General features: G+C 38.9%; 1 protein-coding gene across 3 annotated transcripts in view; it reads right to left on the bottom strand.

Moving 5' to 3' along the window:
- Window positions 1–23,741, bottom strand: part of LOC142599145 (chromodomain-helicase-DNA-binding protein 1-like) — a 107,992-nt gene that overhangs the window by 8,305 nt on the left and 75,946 nt on the right. For all 3 annotated transcript variants that reach the window (XM_075738844.1, XM_075738842.1, XM_075738843.1), the window contains 19 exons: window positions 23,260–23,450; window positions 21,635–21,823; window positions 21,301–21,463; window positions 19,481–19,633; window positions 19,120–19,191; window positions 15,587–15,736; window positions 14,787–14,935; window positions 13,280–13,376; window positions 13,094–13,189; window positions 11,274–11,450; window positions 10,915–11,075; window positions 7,968–8,009; window positions 7,090–7,220; window positions 6,515–6,653; window positions 5,655–5,805; window positions 4,543–4,665; window positions 4,050–4,184; window positions 2,588–2,842; window positions 898–1,038 (listed from right to left, as the gene is read on the bottom strand). In XM_075738844.1, the coding sequence (XP_075594959.1) occupies window positions 898–1,038; window positions 2,588–2,842; window positions 4,050–4,184; window positions 4,543–4,665; window positions 5,655–5,805; window positions 6,515–6,653; window positions 7,090–7,220; window positions 7,968–8,009; window positions 10,915–11,075; window positions 11,274–11,450; window positions 13,094–13,189; window positions 13,280–13,376; window positions 14,787–14,935; window positions 15,587–15,736; window positions 19,120–19,191; window positions 19,481–19,633; window positions 21,301–21,463; window positions 21,635–21,823; window positions 23,260–23,450 (2,715 nt within the window). The remainder of the gene's footprint in view (window positions 1–897; window positions 1,039–2,587; window positions 2,843–4,049; window positions 4,185–4,542; window positions 4,666–5,654; window positions 5,806–6,514; window positions 6,654–7,089; window positions 7,221–7,967; window positions 8,010–10,914; window positions 11,076–11,273; window positions 11,451–13,093; window positions 13,190–13,279; window positions 13,377–14,786; window positions 14,936–15,586; window positions 15,737–19,119; window positions 19,192–19,480; window positions 19,634–21,300; window positions 21,464–21,634; window positions 21,824–23,259; window positions 23,451–23,741) is intronic.

The raw sequence follows: 23,741 nt of genomic DNA, 5'->3' as shown, positions 1-23,741 counted from the left end.
CCTGTTCCAATGATTGACAACCAATTCGGTGAAGAAACTTTTCCTAGTATCCAATCTAAACCTCCACTGGTGCAACTTGAGGCCTTTTCCTCTTGTCCTATCGCTTGTTACTTGGGAGAAGAGACCAACACCCACCTCGCTATAATCTCCTTTCAGGTAGTTGTAGAGAGCAATAAGGTCTCCCCTTGGCCTTCTCTTCTCCAGGCTAAACAACCCCAGTTCCCTCAGCTGCTCCTCATAAGACTTGTGCTCCAGACCCTTCACCAGCTTCGTTGCCCTTCTTTGGACACACTCCAGCACCTCAATGTCCTTCTTGTACTGAGGGGCCCAAAAGTGAACACAGTACTTGAGATGCGGCCTCACCAGAGCCGAGTACAGGGGCATGATCTCATCCCTAGTCCTGCTGGCCACACTATTCCTGATACAAGCCAGGATGCTGTTGGCCTTCTTGGCCACCTGGGCACACTGCTGGCTCATGTTCAGCCAGCTGTAGACCAATACCCCTTGTTAGCTTACAAAGAACAAAGGGGTATTTGATAAGGCCAAGCCAGAGACTACAGCAGCTGCATTAAAATTCATTCGTTTCTGTCCTTTAAGAAGCAGTATCCACAAATTACTCTTGAGGACAGATCTTCATAGTCTGTATTTTAAAATTATTCAGCGCACAGATGACTAGACAAATACTCTTCACTGTACTGCATAAATGCAATAAAATAAATCTACTGGCCTGAAAACAAAACTGACTTTAGTACAGCATCAATAACCCTTCACTGATCTAAGATTTTACTAACAATACATATCTGTGTTATAATGCGTAACAGCAGAATCAAGAACATCAGAAATTGTGTTCATTTAGAATATCAAGTGTAAACACTAAGTTATCAACAAGGGACTTACCACACTGAATGTCTTCTGATCCAGTTCTTCAGATTCTTCAGATATAGGTACTGGTTCACTAGTTGCAGTAATATGAACTGGAATATCCAACAATGAAACTTTTTTATTTTTTTCTTTATTTTCAGATTTGATTTCATTTACCTAAGAACAAAATATGAAAATGTATTTGATAAGCAAACCTTATTTTGGGGTTGGAATTATACTGTGATTAGGCAATCACTGTAATTACTGCATTCTTTTCAGTAATAAGGAAAAAAAATTCTGACATTCTCATGTTATGTCTCCCATAACATCCTTATAAGCAAGCTTAGGAAGTGTGGGTTGGATGAGTGGACAGTGAGGTGGGTAGAGAACTGGCTGAATGGCAGGGCCCAGAGGGTTGTGATAAGCAGCGCAGAGTCTAGCTGGAGGCCTGTAGCTAGTGGTGTGCCCCAAGGGGTCGGTGCTTGGTCCAGTCTTATTCAACATATTCATCAATGACCTGGACGAGGGGACAGAGTGTACCCTCAGCAAATTCACTGATGATACTAAGCTGGGAGGAGTGGCCGACACACCAGAAGGCTGCGCTGCCATTCAGTGAGACCTGGACAGGCTAGAGAGCTGGGCAGAGAGGAACCATATGAAATTCAATAAGGGCAAGTGTAGGGTCCTGCACCTAGGGAGGAATAACCCCAGGCACCAGTACAGGTTAGGGGTTGACCTGATGGGAAGCAGCTCTGCAGAGAAGGACCTGGGAGTCCTGGTGGACAAGCAGCTCTCCATGAGCCAGCAATGTGCCCTTGTGGCCAAGAAGGTCAATGGTATCCTGGGGTGCATTAAGAAGAGCACGGTCAGCAGGTCGAGGAAGATTATCCTCCCCCTCTACTCTGCCCTGGTGAGGCCCCATCTGGAGTACTGTGTCCAGGTCTGGGCTCCCCAGTTCAAGAAAGACAGGGAACTACTGGAGAAAGTCCAGCAGAGGGCTACGAGGATGATTAGGGGACTGGAACATCTTATGAGGAAAGGCTGAGAGAGCTGGGTCTGTTTAGCCTGGAGAAGAGAAGACTGAGAGGGGATCTTATTAATGCTTATAAATATCTAAAGGGTGGATGTCTAGAGGAAGGGGCCAGACTCTTCTCTGTGGTGCCCAGTGATGGGACAAGGGGCAATGGGCACAAAGTGGAACAAAGGAAGTTCCATCTTCCATAAGCTTCTTGACTCTGAGGGTAACCGAGCACTGGAACAGGTTGCCCAGAGAGGTTGTAGAGTCTCCTTCTCTGGAGATACTCCAAACCCGTCTGGACGCGATCCTGTGCAACCTGCTCTAGGTGTACCTACTTTAGCAGGGGGTTTGGACTAGATGATCTCCAGGGGTCCCTTCCAACCCCTACCATTCTGTGATTCTGTGATTCAATGACAGTACCTTTTATTTTCTCTCTCCGAGGGATGGAGAAAGAGAGTGGACAAGTTTCTTGCACCACTTGCACTCTCAGTCCTGCTAAGCTATGCATCTTTAAAGAGGTAATTTCCCATTTCATTTGTCTGTCCTTGTAGTTACAAGTGGTAAAAATAAAACTTCAAATTATGTAAAAAATTTCAATGAAATGACAACTGTAAAGTAAATGATCCAAAATACCTTTTCAACTCAAAATTGTTCACAAAAACCTGTTGGCCTTTTCTAGTGCTATATAAGAAAAATAAACCTAGTTACCTTTTCCTTTACTTCTTTTTCTTTCTGTGTGGATTCTTTTACTTTGTTTTCTCTCTTTTCTTTAATATTTTTTAATTCTTTCTTTTCATCTTTTTCTTTTTTCTCCCTTTTCAAATCCCTCTTATTTTCTTTTTCTTTTGTCTCTTTTTTTTCTTCAGCATCCTTCTTTATACCAATATCTGGCTCAGGCTTTTCTTCATTTTCTTTTTCTGCTTTTATTTTTTTATGTGGATGTTTCACTGAAACAACATCATCCTGCAATACACAAGTATATATGTCACATGAAATTGAGATCCTAACTATACAAGTTTTGTAACCATCAGTTTAAAATGTACTTTTTATCTGTGTGTGATTTCTTTAAACTTAGGTTTAACACCTATCAAATGGAGCTGGATGCAGTTGTGAAACAAAATGAGACTACTCATTTCCTTGATGTGATACAAAACAAGTACTGATTGGGCAGGGGTAATGGGGGTGTGTGAGAGATTAAGTCCATTTAACTTTCATATCCTGAAAGAAATCTGCCCCTGTAAAAGGTAGTTAAGCTGCAAAGAGCTAAAAAGAATAAGGAAGTGGGCATCACAAGACCGAGCTGATTTTTCAGGGCATGGTGATGATAATAGACCTCTGTTCTGGTTAGCTTTGTTCCAGTAATTTTTTACTGACCAAAAATTAAACATTTACGTTTGCAGGAGAAGGGAACAGAGTTCCAACTTTCTCTTTTCCAGAGGTGTTCTGAAGAATCTAGTGTTCTTTCAGCTGCCTTCAAAGTCATAAAATTAGGTGCAACATGGCCCCTAAACTTCATCTGGTTTGTGTTTGTTTTTTGTTGTTTTTTTTTTCTCTCCAGTGGTTTCTGCTGTGTGATAAATGACCCAACAAAAACAGAGGCCTAAAGGAATACATCAGAAGTAATAAAAACATAACAAAGTTGAGTAGTCCGTTAGAATAATGAAAGCCCTGACATACACAGAAGCCTTCACTTGCATGTCTCAAAACATCATTTATTCATGCTGTTCTTTCTAATCAATCTTTATTTTTCTTTACCTGAGCCTGAACAAAAGTTGCTACCTGAAGAATCATTATCAGTAGTAATAATGGATTAGACAGAAACATTAGTTTTACATTCAGATGTTACATTAAAATTGCATTTCTAGCAGATACAATGCTCAAGTTTTTAAAGAACATTGAAATTGCACAATGTCACTTGTAATTGGGTGACAACATTATTTTATGATATTATAATTTGGAAAACTAATAATAATGTCTGAGCTACAAGCTTATCATTAAATTAAAATAGATATAGTCTTCCATGTGGTTATACTGATGCAATATTAACTGCCGCAGGAGGATGATGCCATTCAAGTGCTCCAATTTTATTAAGTCAAACAGAAGAACAAATAGAAAGTGTTACTAATAGAAACAATTGAATAGCCATCTTTACCATATGAATGATGTTTACCTCATTATCCTCATCATCTTCATCAGATTTTTCTGAGGGTGGTGATGAGGAATCACTTTTTATGTCTTCTTTAATTTTTGCAGCCTTTGTTGCTCTATTCTTCTTAGTTCTTGTTTTCCTCCTCTTTGAATTGCCCTGAGAGCAAATTAGTACCTTTATTATGTAAACTGACAAATATCTTTGCACTACAGTTGCAGAAAAAGATTTGGTTTTTATGTTAAAAAGAAAGCATTCATTTTATTTATTGCCACTAATGACCACCACTTTTCTCAGGACTGGAGACTGAGCCTAATGCAACAGTAGAGAATATATACAAATAAGAGAGAATAAAACAATATTAAACTTGCAATTCATTCCTTAAGTCTCATATATGATTAGCAATACAGAGAAAAATTGCACAAAGCAGAGTGGAACTAAGAATAAAACAAATATTTGCTGACATGCCCATAAGCATATTATGTTATCTTGCTAATGAATATCAAGCTTTACTTACTGCACCAGTAAGTCTTTGCGCTTCTTTTCTTGCAAGGTCTTTATTCAGTAATTTAATGAGGTAATCTGCACGGGTCTGTAATTGCTTGGCCTGGGGTTTCTTATCTGGATCATCAGGTAAAATCTGAGGAAAGCAATAGTAGTATCAACTACGAGTAAACATTATCAAATTAGGAAGCTGCTAGTCTGGAGCACTGGGAACAGAAAAAGCTGAATTAAAAAAGAGGTGAAAACCAATCCACTCCAACTATACCTGACCAATATGCCAGTGTGCTTCAAGGAATGGAAAAATTATTAAACATTTTATTTTTCCCCAAACACACAACTAATGTAGTCTTGGAAATGGTCTCACAAAGTTTACTGTAAACTCAAGAAACTAGCCTCAGATTTCTGTTTCCACTCTCATAGTTTATCTAAAAAGTACAGAGCTCCTGTATCACTGTCATCCACAGATCTCCTAGTTCTGCCTTGTGATTCTAAATGCATTAACTCATTACCACAGGATATTTCAAAAGCCAAAAATATAAATGAGCAGTTTCATAAAACAAGCAAATTAACGGAAGGCAGGGACAGGATATCATTAAACAGATTTGTATACAACCCTGGCTCCTCAAATCTCAAAGATACAGGTTGTTGGCAATATCATTGAGTTTGCTTCAATCCAGTCTTTCCCTAAATGTTTTTCACTATTTCTAATCTGATGAGTATAGCTATTCTCATGTTGTGAATGAAAGAGTTTCAAGCAAAGAAACCAGGGATAGGAAAACCAAACCAAAACCCCAAAACAACCTTCCCTCCAAAAGATCAAGAATAAAATTAACACAACTAGAGCATTTAAACTAGGGAAGCAAAAGATGGAAGAGAAAGAATTCAAGTGACAGAGACCCAAATACATAGAAATACAGAAACATAACAGACTAAGAAGGTACACTTCAACTGAATATATAAAATCTTGAAATCTAATAATTTACCAGAAGGATACAAAGGAGTACAACTGACCTAACTTCTGTGCAATTTCAGTTATCATAAAATAAGCTCTTTCAGTAACTGTTCTTATTAGCATTATTACCTAAACAAAAAAAAGTCCTTGATGAAATTTTGTAGATGACATACCTTCTGTGTCAAACTGAGATCAGGATCCATTTTTATCATTTCCCAGCTGCCATAGCCATATTCATAGATACCTATTAACAGATTGGAATCATCTTCCTTACCCCAATCTATATCAAAATGAGCTGCCTTGGTGTGGCATGGGATGACATATCTAGTAGAAATAAATTAGAAACATAAATAAGTGATCTTCTCCAACTTAGCAAGGGAGAGGGGAACATGCCACACATCACTAAGATCCTGGTATATTTAGGTAAGTAATCCAGATATCTATCAGGTTTTCTTACAATTTCTATAAAATATTTATTGAAATCAGTACTGAAACATGTTTTAAAGTAGATTAAGATATAAAGTACAACAGACATCTATCTGTGGCCATGGATTGAGTCAGAACTGGCTAACCATGAAGATAAGCTTAAAATATTACTCAAGTGTAACTGCTAACTGAATAAGCAGATAGTCTAGAGACTATGATACACAAGGTAGCAAGCTAAAAAGTTCAGAGGGCTAAACTACCAACAATTACCATCTGCTCCACTTTGACAAATACTGCTTTCTCTCAGGCAGAGGTGACACAAAGCAGCTCCTCAACAAGCCTAATTTCTAGTCTGGAATAATTAAGAGTAACTGAACTCGGTCCCCAGTGAATATAGTTCAGAAGCCAAAGCAAATACTGGCTTCTAAGGAGAGGGAAGAAAGAATAAAGAAAGGATGTAGAGCAGATTGCTGCTGCCAGTTCTTAGAGGGAATGGAGTGACACTGGTGTCCCAGTGTGCTTAGAGTCTGGATTGCTTAAATATACGCATAAAAGCCTTGAATAACTGTCTACATTATGATTTCCTTTAGGAAAAGAAAAAAAATACCTTTTCCTTTCTTCTGGATCTGAAGGAATGGATTTGTGCAATGGTGCCAACTCTTCTTCATGAGAGATGACTAGTTTGGCATTCACCTGCACTCCTGATATTCGGAATGTTGGGCCTTTAACTTTCCCAAGTCTACCTCCTTAAAATAAAGGATCAAATTATTAAAATATTTAGACTTTATGTGTATCTTATAGACAAACATAAAGAAAAAAGAAAGTTTGATGCTATAGCAGCAGACATTCAATCATAGCAAATGACTTTTTCTTAACCAAATGCTTTAATTAAACTCCAGAATCTCAAGGTCTTCCAGATAATAATAGCAGATTAATTTTAAATTTCAGGGTAAAGCAAAAACATGCTGCATTCTACTGTGACAACTCGCTCAGGGAAAGGAGGGGAAAAACCAAACCCAAAAAGTCTTCTTACTATAATCCTTTTTTCTAAATCACCTAGCATGATAACATTTTGTTAATGTTTTCCCCTAACGCAACTGTTTTGTTATAATCAGAGTGCAAGAATTATTCAGACCTCTTGACACTTTTTATTTCTCTCCCTCACCCCCAAACATACTTTACCTGCTCTTTCTTGTCCAAAGGAATTGTCCTTTAAAGCCTTAATGCATCCATTATGTACAAGTTCTCCCAGACGTCTAAGGTCCATCTCAGATTTATCAACTAGCTCAGCATCTCTAGCTATAGCATCTAACCTGTAAGAAAACAAATATGTTTTTACAGCTCTAAAACTTTAGTATTATGAATGACTCCTTCAGATTTTGAAACTAGAAGTGATCATGTAAGTTGTTATTCACCCACACTTGCTATGCTGTGTACAATTTTGATCTATGCAGTTAAAAGCAGCTATAGAAAAGAATACTATAACTATTAAAAAGGGTGTTTCACGTAGAGGACATTACAACAGGAACTATAGAGGACCTTAACTGTACAGTTTTGAGTTACATTACTACACATTCTATTAAATAGAAAAGGAACTATTATATATAATAAGATCATATAGACTATAAATAAAGAAAATTAAGGTAGGAAATTATTCTCAAAAACCAGAGTAATACAGAAAGCTTAAAATAAGAACTGACAATGAGAAAAATGGAAAACTGGCAGTTAGTCTGTTGAAAGCCTATGGCTTTATCCACTCTATCAAACAAGAAAATGGAACGATTGTCACTAATGCAGATTAAACAAGACAGTAGGTAAAGTATAAAGAAAAACAAGCAGTTTTGCAAAATTGAAAGATTTGTCATACTGGCTGTCTACATACATACCATATATGAAGAAAGGAAAAAAAAATTTAAATTCATGTTATAGTCAAGGCAAAAGATTAAGCACACTATTTTCTCTTCAACCTAAGTTTTCTCAGTATATTGTTCTAATTTTAATGAAAACAAGGTTCCAAGTTGCTATACAATATACAGTTGCTATACAAATATAAAGTTTACCTTTCAAGTGGGCCACCAAATTTCTTGTAACTCTTGATAAACCTAGTAACAGAAAATAATTTTGCAGTTAAAAAGTATGCTTAACTACACTGGTTTTAAAAATGTATTTGTAAAGTCTTAGTACAGGGCTATGTGGACAATGCGGGGGAAAAAAAAAAAAAAAGAACTAGAGAGACTAAGACAGGTGAGTATGTCAAGATAATCCACCTTTAAAGCCAGAGTTCTGTTTGGTTTAATGACTGATGTAAATAAAACAATAGAAGATACAATTTCTTTCAAAAATTACTTTACTAATTAGTTTCACAAGACAAAGGATTCAGCAATGTGATGTGTCATCATAAAAATCAAATGTGGATTTATAGTAAATAGAGAATTCATACATTATGTTAGGCCTCTCATAATAAAGAAGAGCTAGCTGCAATTTTAAGGTGATTTTGACTTAGGAAAACATAACATGAAAGATAAAGGAATGGAAGCACAAGAATACCCCTGACAAAAGCAGCAAACCATTACATGTTAGATGAAATGAAAAGGAAACAAGGCTCTTTAAGGTTATTTATATAATCAAAAATATTTTATAAGCTTTACAGTATTTCAGAGAAACATGAATACTTAAATTACAGAAGCAAAGTAGCATTTCACAAACCAATCAAAATAAAGCAAAACAATTTCTCCTCCTTCTACCAAAGAAGTAGTTTTAGCACCAAATATTGATGGGACCAGCTGTACAGATTCACTTATGTACTGGGTTTTGCTGAGATAAAGTTAATTTTATTCAGAGCACCATACCTGCTAGTATGTTTTGGATTTGTGACCAAAACAGTGTTGATAACACAGGGATGTTTTCATTACTGTTGAGCAGTGCTTACACAGAGTCAAGGCCTTTTCTGCCTCTCACACCACCCCACCAGCGAGTAGGCTAGGTGTGCACAAGAAGGGAGGGGACACAGACAGGACAGCTGACCCCAACTGACCAAAGGGATATTCCAGACCATATGATGTCAAGCTCAGCAACAAAACTGCAGGGAAGAAGGAAGGAGAGGGGATGTTCGGTGTTAAGGCATCCTCCAAGTAACTGTTAAGCATGATGAAGCCCTGCTTTCTGGGAAGCGGGTAAATACCTGCCTGCTAATGGAAAGTACTGAATTAATTCCTTGTTTTGCTTTGCTTGCGCATGCAGCTTTTGCTTTGCCTATTAAACTGTCTATCTCAACCCATAATTTTTCTCATTTTTACCCTTCTGATTCTCTCCCCCATCCCTCTGGGGGAGATTGAGCGAGCAACTGTGTGGTGCTTAGCTGCCTGCTGGGGTTAAACCACAACAACTTATCAAAATGGATTTTGGGTTTTTTTTTGTTTTGTTTTTTTTTTTTGTTTTAAAAAGCATCATATAACATTAATTCAATTACAATGGCAAGAAATTTAAAACAAAACAAAACTCACTGAACCTTTTGCAGGTATGCTGTGGTTTAGCCCCAGTCGGCAACTAAGTACCACACAGCCACTCGCTCACTCCTTCCCCCTGCTCCCCCCCGGTGGAATGGTGTTGTGGTTTAACCCAGCCGGCAGCTAAAACAACCACAGCCGTTCACTCACTCCCCACTCCCACAGTGGGATGGGGGAGAGACTCGAGAATCGAAAAGGAAAAAAAAAAAAAGTAAAACTTGTGGGTTGAGATAAAGACAGTTTAATAGGACAGAAAAGGAAGATGATAATAATGATAATGATAATCAAAACAAGTGATGCATGGCACAATTTCTCACCACCTGAAACCGATGCTCAGCTAGCTCCCAAGCCGCACCGCCTCTGGCCACCTTCCCAGTTATATACGGAGTATATATGGTCATATGGTATGGAATATCCCTTTGGCCAGTTTGGGTCAGCTGTCCCAGCTGTGTCCCCTCCCAGCTTCTTGGGCACCCCCTGCCTTCTCGTTGCCAGGCCAGTATGAGAAGGTGAAAAGTCCTTGACTGCTTGGCAACAACTAAAAACATCAGTGTGTTATCAACATTATTCTCATCCTAAATCCCAAACACAGCACTATACCAGCTGCTAGAATGAAAATTAACTCTATCTCAGCCAAAACCAGGACAAGTTATATAATATATGCCTTTGCACAGGGCTGTGCTTTCTAATAAGTGTGTTTTATCTAGGAAGAAAATTAACTATCCCAGCCAAAACCAGGACAGATGGGGAGGAGAATCAGAAGACAAAGGTAAAACTCATAGGTTGGTATAAGGATTGTTTACTAGGACAGCAAAGGAAGAGGAAAATAGTATCAACACTACTAATAAAAGAATATACACAGCGGGTGATACACGATGCAAACTGCTCACCACCCAGAACCCGATGCCCAGCCTGTCCCTGAGCAACAACCTCTCCTCCCTGGCCAGCTCCCCCCCCTTATATGCTGAGCAGACCTCATACGGTATGGGATACCCCCTTTGGCTAGTTTGGGTCACCTGTCCTGGCTGTATCCCCTCCCAGCTTTTGGTGAAAATTAACTCTATCCCAGCCGAAAACCAGGACAAGGTATTTCCACAAAAGCGTTCATATCATTTCTTCAAATATAGTTTTTATGTTAAATGATGGGAAGTAGAATATTTAGTTTGTGGGGTTAAAAAAAAAGCTCACCCATTTTAGAAAGTGGTTTTTGAAATCACTGTCTCCAGGGGATGCAGGAAGAATAATACATATTAAAAGACTGTAAAACAATTGAGAACATTTCTCGAACTCAATGTTATCCCTCACCAAAATAGGTTCAAATTTAGGACATAACAGTTCCTTATGTCAGCACCCCAAACTACACAGAGTAAAGCCTTAAATGCCTAGAATAAATTTTTTCAACTAAATTCAGGAAAAACAGACTGTTTTCCATATTTTCCAACTCTAAAATGATAAAAATATGTTTTGCCTCTTTAAACATGCATGTCCCCCCACATCTTACCGCCTAATCTCTGCATCGCTAAATCCTTTAATATTTTCTCGAGGAATAGTTCGTGGTCGTCCACGTTTTTTTGGTCGTTTTCTTTCTGAGATGGAGTCACTATCAGATCCAGAATATCTTCTGCTCCTACTGCGTTTCCCTTCACTTCCATTAAAGCTGATCTGGAATTTCAGATTAAGTAGTTCAAAGCTACATGACTAAAACATTTTATTAATGTGTTATCTAGCCTGTCAAAAATAGGGGGGGGGCACCACCTGTGAAAACCATCCAACCCAAAAGTACAAGCCAAAACAACAGCAATGAAAAAGCAAACAAACAACAACAAAAATAAAAATTAGTTGGTCAAAACCCAGAGATACCTGTTTTGCACAGTTTCTCATCCTTGGGAGCATATATATTTCTTCAAGTTCTTTCTGTCTTTCCTCCTCTTCTATTCGTCGCCGCTGGACTTCTGGAATGATTTCTTCCCAGTTTCTTAAATTTTGTTCTGGTTCCAACTCAATGTCATCTTCATCCATATTGGAAAAGTTAGCCACCTTATGTATTGGAACATAAGTATTTTCACCAAATCAATACATGATTTTATTTAAACACAGAGTCAGTAATTAATATTTTAGGAAAACTTAATTCAGAACGGCATATTTATTTATATATGCACAAAATGTACACATACAAAATGCTTCATGAAGCACTGTCTCTAATGAAAGTATTTTCATATATGAAACACACACACTCCATGCAACATGGCTGAATATAAAGATGAGAATGTTTTTCTTCTTTTATAAGTTGAGTAATACAGAAACACTATGAAATGTCTCCCCAATAGCTGTGATTGTTATTTAATTTCCTACAAAGCAGAAAGCAAGTCTAACTGAATGCCTGAGTTAATATAAAACTATAACAATGTAGAACTAACTGAACATTAATAAACTGTAAAATCACAATATGTTGCAAATGAATGATTAGCAAAAAAGGGATTTAGTACTCTACTGATCCTGCCCTGCTTTAAACAAAACCCAAGCAAAACCACACCACACGTCCCAAACCTAAACAACAACAAAAAGATATAAAAAAACCCCCCAAAACAACCCACAACCACCACACATAATTTGGATCCACTTAATATTTTAAGTGTTATCCAGTTAAGCGTATCTGGCATTCATGTTTACATGAGGGCTAAAAGGAATTTCTAAGTCATCAACTACGAAATTCAAACTTCATTCTCTGTTTTCAGAAGTACCACAGGTGCTTAACAGCATAAAGCATTACATGAAAACCAGCCCTCCCCAGTATTCTAATAATTAAATCAAAGACTAATGTATTTGTAAATCTCTTTCTTATTTTGTTAGCAAAATACATTATGTATTTTTAAATGTTTGCACTGGCAGTATTACCGTGTTGTGGTGGTTTAACCTCAGCTGGACGCCAGGTGTCCACCAAGCTGCTCTATCACTTCCCTTCTCAGCAGGACAGGGAGGGGAGAAAAATAAGATGGAAAAAAACAACCCCAAACTTGCGGGTCAAGAAAAAGGCAGTTTAATACAGCAAAAGCAAAAGGCCACGCTTCGAAGCAAAGCAAAACCAAAAGATTATTCTCTACTTCCCATCAGCAGGCGATGACTGGCCACTTCCCGGGAAGCAGGGCTTCAGTACACGTAGCGGTGGCTCCGCAAGACAAATGTTGTAAAAAGAGAACAAATGCCCCCCCACTTCCTCCCCCTATCTCTCAGCTTCTTATTGCTGAGCAGACGTCATATGGTATGGAATATCCCTTTGGTCAGTTTGGGTCAGCTGTCCTGGCTGTGTCCCCTCCCAAGATCTTGCCCACCCCCAGCCTACTGCTGGGGAGGGGGAAAGAAATGTTGGAGAGACGGCCTCGATGTGTGCTGGCACTGCTCAGTAGTAGCCAAAACACTGGTGTGTTATCAACACCTTGCTAGCTACCAAGACACAGCACAGCACTAGGAGGGCTGCTGTGGGGAGAATTAACTCCATCTCAGCTGGACCCAATACACCTGTATAGGTGAAAATACATTCTATGCCAAAGAGTTGACTTACTGTTGCACCTGTTTCATAAGAATGAAGAAAAGACAAATAGGTGCACAAAAGAAGAAGAAGAAAAAGTAGCATTTATAAAGGAAAGTATAATTAAGGGAAGAGGGAGGGAACAGAGCAATACCTTGAACTGTGAAAGCAACTCATCTCCTACAGTTAGCGGGCCTGGCTCATTATCTCGGGTTTCAGCCCTCTTCAGGATTTCATCTATATCCATTTCCTGAAACAGAAGTTTCTCTTTACAACAAAATAATTCATACATATTTTTAGTTTCTCAGTCCATCAAGTGTAGATGCACTGTTCCATTTACCTGAGGCTCCTCTTCTTCCCCTTCAGGTTCTTTAAAAAGTTCCTCAGCACCAAACTTCAAAATTGCTGATAACTCTTCCTTATGAAAAGGTGTTGAGCTGAAATACAGAAAGTTATAGAATCATAGAATGGTTTGGGTTGGAAAGGACCTCAAAGATCATCTAGTTCCAACCCCCCTGCCATGGGCAGGGACACCCTCCACTAGACCAGGTTGCCCAAAGCCTCATCCAACCTGGTCTTAAACACTTCCAGGGATGGGGCCTCCACAACCTCTCTGGGCAACCTGTTCCAGTGCCTCACCACCCCCACAGAAAAGAATTTCTTTCTAACATCTGATCTAAATCGACCCTCCTTCAGCTTAAACCCATTACCCCTTGTCCTGTCACTACACTCCCTCATAAACAGTCCCTCTCCAGCTTTCCTGTAGGCCCCCTTCAGGTACTGGTAAGCTGCAATTAGATCTCCCTGGAGCTTTCTTTTCTCCAGGCTGAACAATCCCAACTCTCTCAGCCTGTCCTCATAGGAGAGGTGCTCCAGCCCTCTGATCACTTTTGTGGCCCTCCTCTGGACTCTCTCCAACAGGTCCATGTCTCTCCTGTACTGGGGACCCCAGAGCTGGATGCAGTACTCCAGGTGGGGTCTCACCAGAGTGGAGTAGAGGGGCAGGATCACCTCCCTCGACCTGCTGGTCACACCTCTTTTGATGCAGCCCAGGACACGGTTGGCTTTCTGGCCTGCAAGCGCACACTGCCGGCTCATGTTGAGCTTCTCATCAATCAATGCCCCCAAGTCCTTCTCCTCAGGGCTGCTTTCAATCCATTCTCTGCCCAGCCTATAGTCGTGCTTGGGATTGCCCCGACCCACGTGCAGGACCTTGCACTTGGCCTTGTTGAACGTCATGTGGTTCACATGGGCCCACCTCTCCAGCCTGTCAAGGTCCCTCTGGATGGCATCCCTTCCCTCCAGCGTGTCGACCACACCACACAGCTTGGTGTCGTCGGCAAACTTGCTGAGGGTGCACTCGATCCCACTGTCCATGTCGCTGACAAAGATGTTGAACAGTGCCAGTCCCAGTACCAACCCCTGAGGAACACCACTCATCACCGTTCTCCACTTGGACATTGAGCTGTTGATCACAACTCTTTGAGTGTGACCGTCCAGCCAATTCCTTATCCGCTGAGTGGTCCATCCATTGAATCCGTGTCTCTCCAATTTAGAGACAAGGATGTCGTGCAGGACAGTGAAGTTTCAGATAAACACTTTATCTCAGTGAATTTTTTCAAATTACTATAACCATGAGTCAATCAAGCTTCCTTTTGACTTCAATAAAAGCTATATTTAATATGTTAAAAAACGTACAAAGACAATATACTTTGCAGTCTTTACTTACATAACTCCTTACCACATATTTTTTGCCTTTTATTAACCAAGTGAAATGACTTGCATCTTTATTCAAATAGTCAGGTATACTTTAGCATAAGTTAATATCAAAGAAAAAACAAATATACCTGGAAGGAGTAGATCCTGTATGTAGTACAGTTTTCCCTGTAGTGTCCATTCTCTGAATTACTAAGTGATCTAACACCATCTTTTTCTTGGCTCTTTCAAGAATATCTTCTTCTACTGATCCTTTTGTGACTAGCCGATAAATATTAACCTATGCATATTATAAAAAAAGCTTGATTTACATGCCCACAAATTACACATAAAAAAAAAATTGAGATGAAGTTAACAAAAAACCCTTGAGCAATGTTAGTCGTGCTTACAAATCTAAATGTTATTGAACTAGTATTTCATATATGAAACCAGTCAATCATGTTACCATAGTCTCTACATAAACTATTTAAAAAAATAAAAGAAAGAAATTCTTAGACCTCTCCTCTTTAAACTTCCATGATTAGGCACAAGCATGGCCACAAGAAAAAGTGTTAGATCTGATTACTACTTGAAGTATTCTGCAAGAAAGAAACCCAAGGAGAACTATGAAGTATTTAACTTTAAGTAAAATGGATGCACCTGAAGTATAGCGGTTACTTTCTAGAATGACATGATGCCAATGACCATGGGACAAGTCCACAACTCTTCCTACCCATCCATATACTATGGCTGCCGTGCAATCTCTCCAAATAGGGAGATTTTTTAATATTTTTTTAAAAAGGCAAATTAGCATTATTAACATTTTTAGACATTCTTGGCAAGTATTAGTTATTCTCAAAATACATGAGGACTGCGATGGCCCAGACAGACAGCTTATGGCTACCATATGAAACCCTCCTTCAGGTTTGGAGCTTAAAAGACAAGTGTGTACCTGTTTCTTCTGTCCAATCCTATGAGCTCTAGCCTGCGCTTGCAGATCATTCTGTGGATTCCAGTCAGAATCAAATATAACTACAGTGTCAGCAGATGCCAAGTTTATACCTAATCCTCCAGCTCTGGTAGACAGCAAAAAACAGAAGTCCTGAAATTATAAAATAAGAAATAGCTTTATATATATTAGCTATAATATTCTTCAAGAAACCAATATAACACTTCTTTATATGCTCTGTGGAGCAGACTATGAACTCATACACTTCTTTAAAGATACCATAAACACGTTAGACTTGTAATGCAATAAGGTGCTTGTCATGGCTAAAGCCAGATCTGTATTACAATAGAATAGACTATTTCAGTTGGAAGGGACCTACAACAATCTTCTAGTCCAACTGCCTGACCAATTCAGGGCTGACCAAAAGTTAAAGCATGTTATCAAGGGCATTGTCCAAATGCCTCTTAAACAGTGACAGGCTTGGGGCATCGTCCACTTCTCTAGGAAGCCTGTTCCAGTGTTTGACCACCCTCTCAGTAAAGAAATGTTTCCTAATGTCCAGTCTAAACCTCCCTTGATGCAGCTTTCAACCATTCCCACACATCCTGTCACTGGATATCAGGGACAAGAGATCAGCACCTCCCTCTCCACTTCCCCTCCTCAGGAAATTGTAGAGACCAATGAGGTCGCCCCTCAGCCTCCTTTTCTCCAAACTAGACAAGCCCAAAGTCCTCAGCCGCTTCTCATAGGACATTCCTTCCAGCCCTCTTCTGGACACATTCAAGGACCTTCACATCCTTCTTAAATTGTGGGGCCCAGAACTGCACACAGTACTCAAGGTGAGGCTGCACCAATGCTGAATACAGCAGGCTAATCACCTCTTTTGACTGGCTGGTTATACTGTGTTTGATGCACCCCAGAATGCAGTTTGCCCTCTTGGCTGCCAGGGCACACTGCTGACTCCTATTGAGGCTGCTGTCAAGCAGCATGCCCAGATCCCTTTCTGCAGGGCTGCTCTCCAGCCACTCCTCTCCCAATTTATGCTTGTGCCTGGCGTTACTCCATCCCAGGTACAGAATCCAGCATTTGAACTTGTTAAATTTCATCCCATTAATCATAGCCCAATGCTCCAATCTATCTAGATCCCTCTGCAAGGCCTCTTGTCCCTCGAGAGAGACAACAGCACCTCCCAGTTTAGTATAATCAGCACATTTACTAGTGGTGCATCCAGATCTCCTGCATCCAGATCATTCATAAAAACTCCTGCATCCAGATCATTCATAAAAATATTGAAAAGAACTGACCCTAGAATTGAGCTCTGAGGAGGTCACCAGACAGATGTAGCCCCATTCACTACAATCCTTTGAGCTTTGCCATTTAGCCAGTTCTTCAACTAGCACAGCGTGTACCTGCCCATTCCACAGTTGGACAACTTGTCCAGAAGGATGCTGTGAGGGACAGTATCAAAAGCCTTACTAAAATCCAGAAAAACTACATCCACTGCCTTCCCTCCATCCACTAGGCACGTGACCTTATCATAGAAGGATATTAAATTAGTTAAACAGGACCTTCCCTTTGTGAACCCATGCTGACTGTTCCTGATGATTGCATTGTTCTTTAAATGTCTTTCAGTAGCACCCAGTCTGATCTTCTCCATAATTTTTCCAGGAACTGATGTTAGACTAACAGGTCTATAGTTCCCTGGGTCTTCCCTCATGCCCTTCTTGAAAATTGGAATAACATTGGTTAGCTTCTAGTCAGCAGGGACCTCCCCAGGCTCCCAAGACATTTGGTAGATGATTGAGAGGGGTCCTGCCGTAACATCCACTAGTTCCTTCAGTACTCTGGGATGAATCCTATCAGGCCCCATGGACTTGTAAACACTCAGCTTATACAACTGGTCCCTTACAATTTCAGTGTCCACAAATGGAAAGACACTGTTCCTGCACTCATAGTCCTCTGACTCAGGGGACCAGGCAGCCCAAAGTCTATCAGTATTATTAAAGACTGAGGCAATAAAAAGCACTGAATGCCTCTGTTTTCCCTGCATATACAAACCATGGCTCTGTCATCTTCCTGCAAAGCCTGACCTTGCTTCCAGAGATCATACAGTTTCTTTTTCCTCTTGAGCTCCACGAGGAGTTCCCTGTTCAGCCAAGCTGGTCTTCTGCCCCACTTGCTTGACTTTTGACACAGTGGAATTGCCTGCTCTTGTGCTTCTAAAAGGTGATTCTTAAAGACTGACCAGCACTTGTGGACTCCTAAGCCCTCAAAAGCAGGTTCCCAGGGTAGTCCAATAAGTAGCTCCTCGAGTAGCTTAAAGTTTGCTCTCCTGAAGTCCAGGGTAGCAACTCTGCTGTCCTTTTTTCTTGTTACACTGAAAATTTTAAACCCAACCCTTTCATGATCACTGTGGCCAAGACAGTCACCTACCATCACATCCCCCACAACTTCTTTTCTATTCACAAACAGCAAGTCTAAGAGGGCATCTTTCCTAGTTGGGTCCCTGAGTACTTGTGCCAAGAAGTTATCTTCCACAAACTTCAGGAATTTCCAAGACCTGCTTGTCACAGGAGTATGATGTTCCCAGTTGATGTCTGGGAAGTTGAAATCTTCCATAAGGACAAGGGCTACTGATCCAGAGATTTCTCCTAATTGCCTATAGAATAACTCATCAGTGCTATCATCCTGGCTGGACGATCAGTAGTAGACACCCACTAGGACATCTCCTTTGTTTTCCATCCCCCTAATCCTCACCCAGAGGCACTCAACCACATCATCACTAACTGTAAGGGCTGTACAATCAAACCTCTCCCTTGCGTATAGTGCGACACCTCCACCTCACCTGCCCTGCCTATCCCTCCTGAACAGCCTGTAGCCCTCCATCCCAGCACTCCAATAGTGGGAGTCATTCCACCAAGTCTCACTAATACCAATGATATCGTAGCTCTGGGAGCTGACCAATGCTTCCAGTTCATCCTGATTGTTTCTTATACTGCATACATTGGTGTACAAGCATTTCAGATATGCTCCTGAGCCTTCTGTGCTCCCAGAAGTGTAAATGTTCCCACCAGCATTGCTACCCTCAGGCGATGCCATGCCAACCCTTGTGTCCTGGTTTCAGCTGAGATAGAGTTAGTTTTCTTTCTAGTAGCTGGTATAGTGCTGTGTTTTGGATTTAGGATGAGAATAATGCTGATAACACACTGATGGTTTTAGTTGTTGCTAGGTAGTTGTAGTGTTTACACTAAGTCCAGGACTTTTCAGCTTCTCATGCCCTGCCAGGTGCACAAGACGCTGGGAGAGCATAGCCAGGACAGCTGACCCAGACTGGCCAAAGGGATATTCCCTACCATATAATGTCATGCTCCGTATATAACTGGGGAGGCTAGCTGGGAGGCAGGATCACTGCTCAGAAACAGACTGGGCATCAGGGTTGTTTTTTTTCCAACCCACAAGTTATTTGTTATATTTGTTGGAGGGAAAAAAAATAAAGCCAAGTAGATTAAAAACCCAACAACTCACTAATACCATACCTCTGATCCTTCTGCATTAAAATGATCCAGGGCTTGTTTCCTCAATTCCCCTTTTATTGATCCATCAAGTCTCTAAAGAGATTGAATAATACAGTTAAAAAGGAACTCCTACTATATTCTAATAAGAGCAACTTGAATTTTCAATTACCAAAACAATTGCAGGGGAGGGAATAAGAGTAATGTAACATTTCATCTTTCTAATTCATCAGTTTCATTTCAAAATACTATTTAGCATATAGTAATTGCCAGTCTTTTCCTGTACATAAAATTAAATCATAAATCTTTCTACAAAAAGGACACTTTTCTTAAGATAAAGTGGTAAAGATCAAGGCTTCTTGGCTACTACCAGCAAAATTCTTACCTGAAAGGGAAACTGACGATACTTCAAATACTCTGCTAGGATGTCTAGCATCCTCACCATTTGAGAGAAAATCAATACTCTGTTGCCACGTTCTCGTAGACGAATCAGTAGCTTGTCAAGAAGGATTAGTTTCCCACTGCTACGTATTAAATGCTACAAGAGAAGAAAATGTGTATTGCAAAGCAATTTCACCTCAACACTAATATACAATGCAGATGGTTAGACATTCATTAACTGAATATGAAAGTTTAATAAATATTTTAGTCAGTCCTGATCTTGTAAAAACTCATTGTCAAAGCATTAAGTACTCTAACTGAAATCAACAGGAGTACTGACTAGCATGCTTTTCACATAAATGCATTTCTCAACTCTGGCTCATAAAACAGCATCTTAACATTTCATTAAAATATTAAGTAAATATACTGTGCTATGAGTTAGAGCAGTTACACTGTAGACTCAAGTTCTTTTCTACCAAATAAACAACAACAAAGAGACTACCTTAGTACTACTTGCTCCTAACTTTGTCTTTTGAACAGAAATAAGCATTGCTACTTGATCCTCTAAGTATTTTTAAACAATGTCTAATCAGTCAAGTTTCTCAGGCAAGATAAAAGCGAGAGGAATCTTGTTTGTAGAGGTCAACAGGCTTTAGCTAGGTTACAATGTTAAGCCTTCTCAGCTCCAGTGGGAACAACTAGAACAGAAACTCAGGTGCATGCTGAATTTAATGTTGAAAATGTTAGGCCTCTTTAGCTGAAGGGGCTCAGGATAGAATTTTGGGGAATAAAAAATTTGGAGTTAAGTGCTTTTATTCTTTATGACAGAAATGAGAAGGATGTATCATTCATAATTAGAGCTAACAAAGCTTATTCAGATGAGCCAAGGAAATCATTGTTACAAGTATGCAATTATTAGCAATAATGGCTGAACAGTGATGAGTTTAATTATAAATTTAAGAAGTTAGAATGTGCCAAGTTGCAAATGAAACATCCTTTAGCTTTGATAAGCACTTTATAATATAAAATAGCTTGTGATTTCAATCTAGTAGTTTTGAGAAAGTATTTAAATTATGAACTTCAAAGCTTACAGAAAAAAACCCAACCTGATCTTTAGAAACATTTATGTTCTTATAAACTGCATCAATTATAACAGTCCTTTTATTTGTTGCTGTGGTTCTCAACAGTTTTAGTACAAAGATTAGTTACAAAAAAACCCAAACTATAAACTCACAACACAATCACAGACCATCTTTGGTAGTGATGCTATAATTGCTTTCATTTATAACAACAAAACCAGACTAAGATTTGGATGTTTATTACTTTTATTTCCTTTTATTTTGGTTGTTTGAAGGTATGCAGAGAACAGTGTTTGATTACAAAAACGCTTAAAGAGATTCTGCAGATAACTTTCCACTATCACATGAATTGTTGGTGTACCACTGCCAGTCACATGCATTTGCATTCATATTCAATTTACCCTGTTTATTTAACTGCTTTATTTTAATCTGGGTTTAAAATAGGTCTTAAGTTTATTTAGTCTGAAAATACACAGACTATTTCAAACTATTTCCTTTTTATTTTGGTCATAATTCAAGCCAGGGGTATTTTATTTAGTATTGATCTCTCTTATTCAGTTCTAGTTAAAAAAATCAACCAAACAAAAATAATTAATTCACTTATCTGTAAAAGTCTGGATGCACATTTAATAGAGAACTTGTTTTTTCTTAATATACTTTAATAAGAACTAATAAATTGCCAGAACACTACAAAATTACTGCACGCATATTAGAGATGTAAAAAAACTTTAAAAAAAAAAATTACCTGTAAGGCCTCCTGTTTATTATAGAATTCATTATCATCCGGTGGTTTAATGAGGTAGCAATGGTTACAACACTTCTTGAGTTCCATCATAATGTTCAAAAAGCCTGAGGTGCTGCCTTTTGAACCTTTACTCAGGGCTTTATAATTCCTGGTTAAAATCCACCTATGATATAGAATGTGCAATGGAAGTAATTTCTAACTATTTGTGGAAATATGAAGGATGTATGCTCTCAAAATATCAGTTCAAATTGCATTATGAGAACTATTACACTTCAGTAATTTTCATATAGACATATCATTAAAATAGCAGGAATTAAAAAGTGTTATTACTTACTTGTAATATTGCTTCTGCAATGCACTCATTTCCATCCTCAAAATTTGTTCAACCTTAGCAGGTAAAGACTTTTCTACATCTTTTTTAACTCTTCTGAGTAGAAATGGTTCGAGTTCTTTGTGAAGACTTGCATAACCAAACTCTCTCCCTTTGCCATGCTCCTCTTCAAAATGTTCCCAGGAAGAAAACCTTCAACATAGAATCATCATAGAATCATAGAATGGTTTGGGTTGGAAGGGACCTTAAAGATCATCTAGTTCCAACACCCCTGCCATGGGCAGGGACACCCTCCACTAGACCAGGTTGCCCAAAGCCCCATCCAACCTGGCCTTGAACACTTCCAGGGATGGGGCATCCACAGCTTCTCTGGGCAACCTGTTCCAGTGCCTCACCACTCTAACAGTGAAGAATTTCTTTCTAATATCTCATCTAAATCTCCCCTCCTTCAGCTTAAGGCCATTACCCCTTGTCCTGTCACTACATGCCCTTGTAAACAGTCCCTCTCCAGCTTTCAACATAAGAAAGAATTAAAGGTAAAATAGTGACATACTATGAACACAGACACACAAAGACCGTAAATATACCACATGCCCACAAACACATATGGATTTCTTCCTTCTGTTTATTTAATAAGTTTCTGAATTTGCATCTCACAAGAAATTCCAAATATTTTGTCTGCAAATAGGAGAATGGAAATTTCCAAACACTTTTGCAGAATGAAAATTCAGAACAAACTACTGAATTTTAATTTCTCCAGTGAAAACCAAATATTTTACTTTTCTGCATGGAAACCCAGGTAGAAGGTTGCAGAAATTCCATTATATTTCTCAAGAGCAGCATGAAAAAACAGTTGTATAGCTGGAGGAAGTGCAAGAGAACAGACCACTTCACATACTTTTTGCAGCTCGTATGGACTAGCTGAAATGTGATTATCCTTTGGTATGTGCTAACAGACTAAGAGAATGGACTTTGTGATCAAATGAAGAATAGGTGCAAGACAACAACCTTTGTGGGTTTGCTTGTAAGGTTCTGAAGAAGTCAATGCAATGCATAGCTCTGAAACTAATTGGAGCTACAGTGCTTTGTATTTACAAGATATTGAAAAGGAACATGTGCTCTTATTTATCCCAGATATAAAAGATGTATAAAGATAAAGATATATATAAGATATAAAATACCTATGCAAACCATAAGGGCAAATTGGCTGCCTGACTGAACTACTGGATATTGGGCATTGTGGTACAATCTTGTTTTCATTCGTGGTACTAACACAGAAAAGAAGACATCCTCAGCCCTATTCTATTTCCCTAGAGTAAATTCATATGATTTTCCTTTTAGATTAAGATGAAGCATCTTTTCAGGGTTCTGAGCCATACATCAATCTATCTTTTTTGTGGACTGCTAAAACAGAAAAAGTGACAGCTGCTACTAAAACAATTTATCAAGAACAGCATGGAAAATATGTGCATCTATTTTATATAAAATATTTAAACTATTTCATGATGCAATTCTTTATCTATATTGATTCTCCAATCACTACAATATTCCACTGTAAGAAACTTGACCACAAAAAATCCCCACACAAAAACAAACAAACCCCAAACACCAAACAACATGTTCCTTACTTTTCTGGCATGATGAAGTGCAGCAAAGACCAAAGCTCTTTGAGGGAGTTTTGCAGAGGGGTTCCAGTAATAAGAAGACGATGATTAGACTTAAAGTCTATTAAAGTCTTGTACAGAAGGGAATCATCATTTTTTAAACGATGAGCTTCGTCAACTCCTATAAATACCCAATTCAGACCACCAAGGAATGACTTAAAGAAATTGGGGGGGAGGGAGAGACATTATACAAGTTAATATATTATGCAATTTCTGACATTTTACATAAGGTTATATATACACCATCACTCCTTTTATTTTAATAACAAAGACACACCTATATGTTTTTAGTATTAATTATGGTTTTTATGTTTGCTAGATTCAACAAAAGGCTATGCAGGCATCCCAAGTTTCAAAGGAAAGTATAAACCACATTTATACTTGGGGGGGAGAAGTAGGGCAAAAAGTTGATCTATAAATTTTCAATTGACAAAAAAAAAAAAAAA

The sequence above is a fragment of the Balearica regulorum genome, chromosome W, assembly GCF_011004875.1.
Source record: "Balearica regulorum gibbericeps isolate bBalReg1 chromosome W, bBalReg1.pri, whole genome shotgun sequence".
Lineage (NCBI taxonomy): Eukaryota > Metazoa > Chordata > Aves > Gruiformes > Gruidae > Balearica > Balearica regulorum.
The sequence above is the reverse complement of the archived record's forward strand: the minus strand, read 5'-3'. Positions and strand labels throughout refer to the sequence as shown.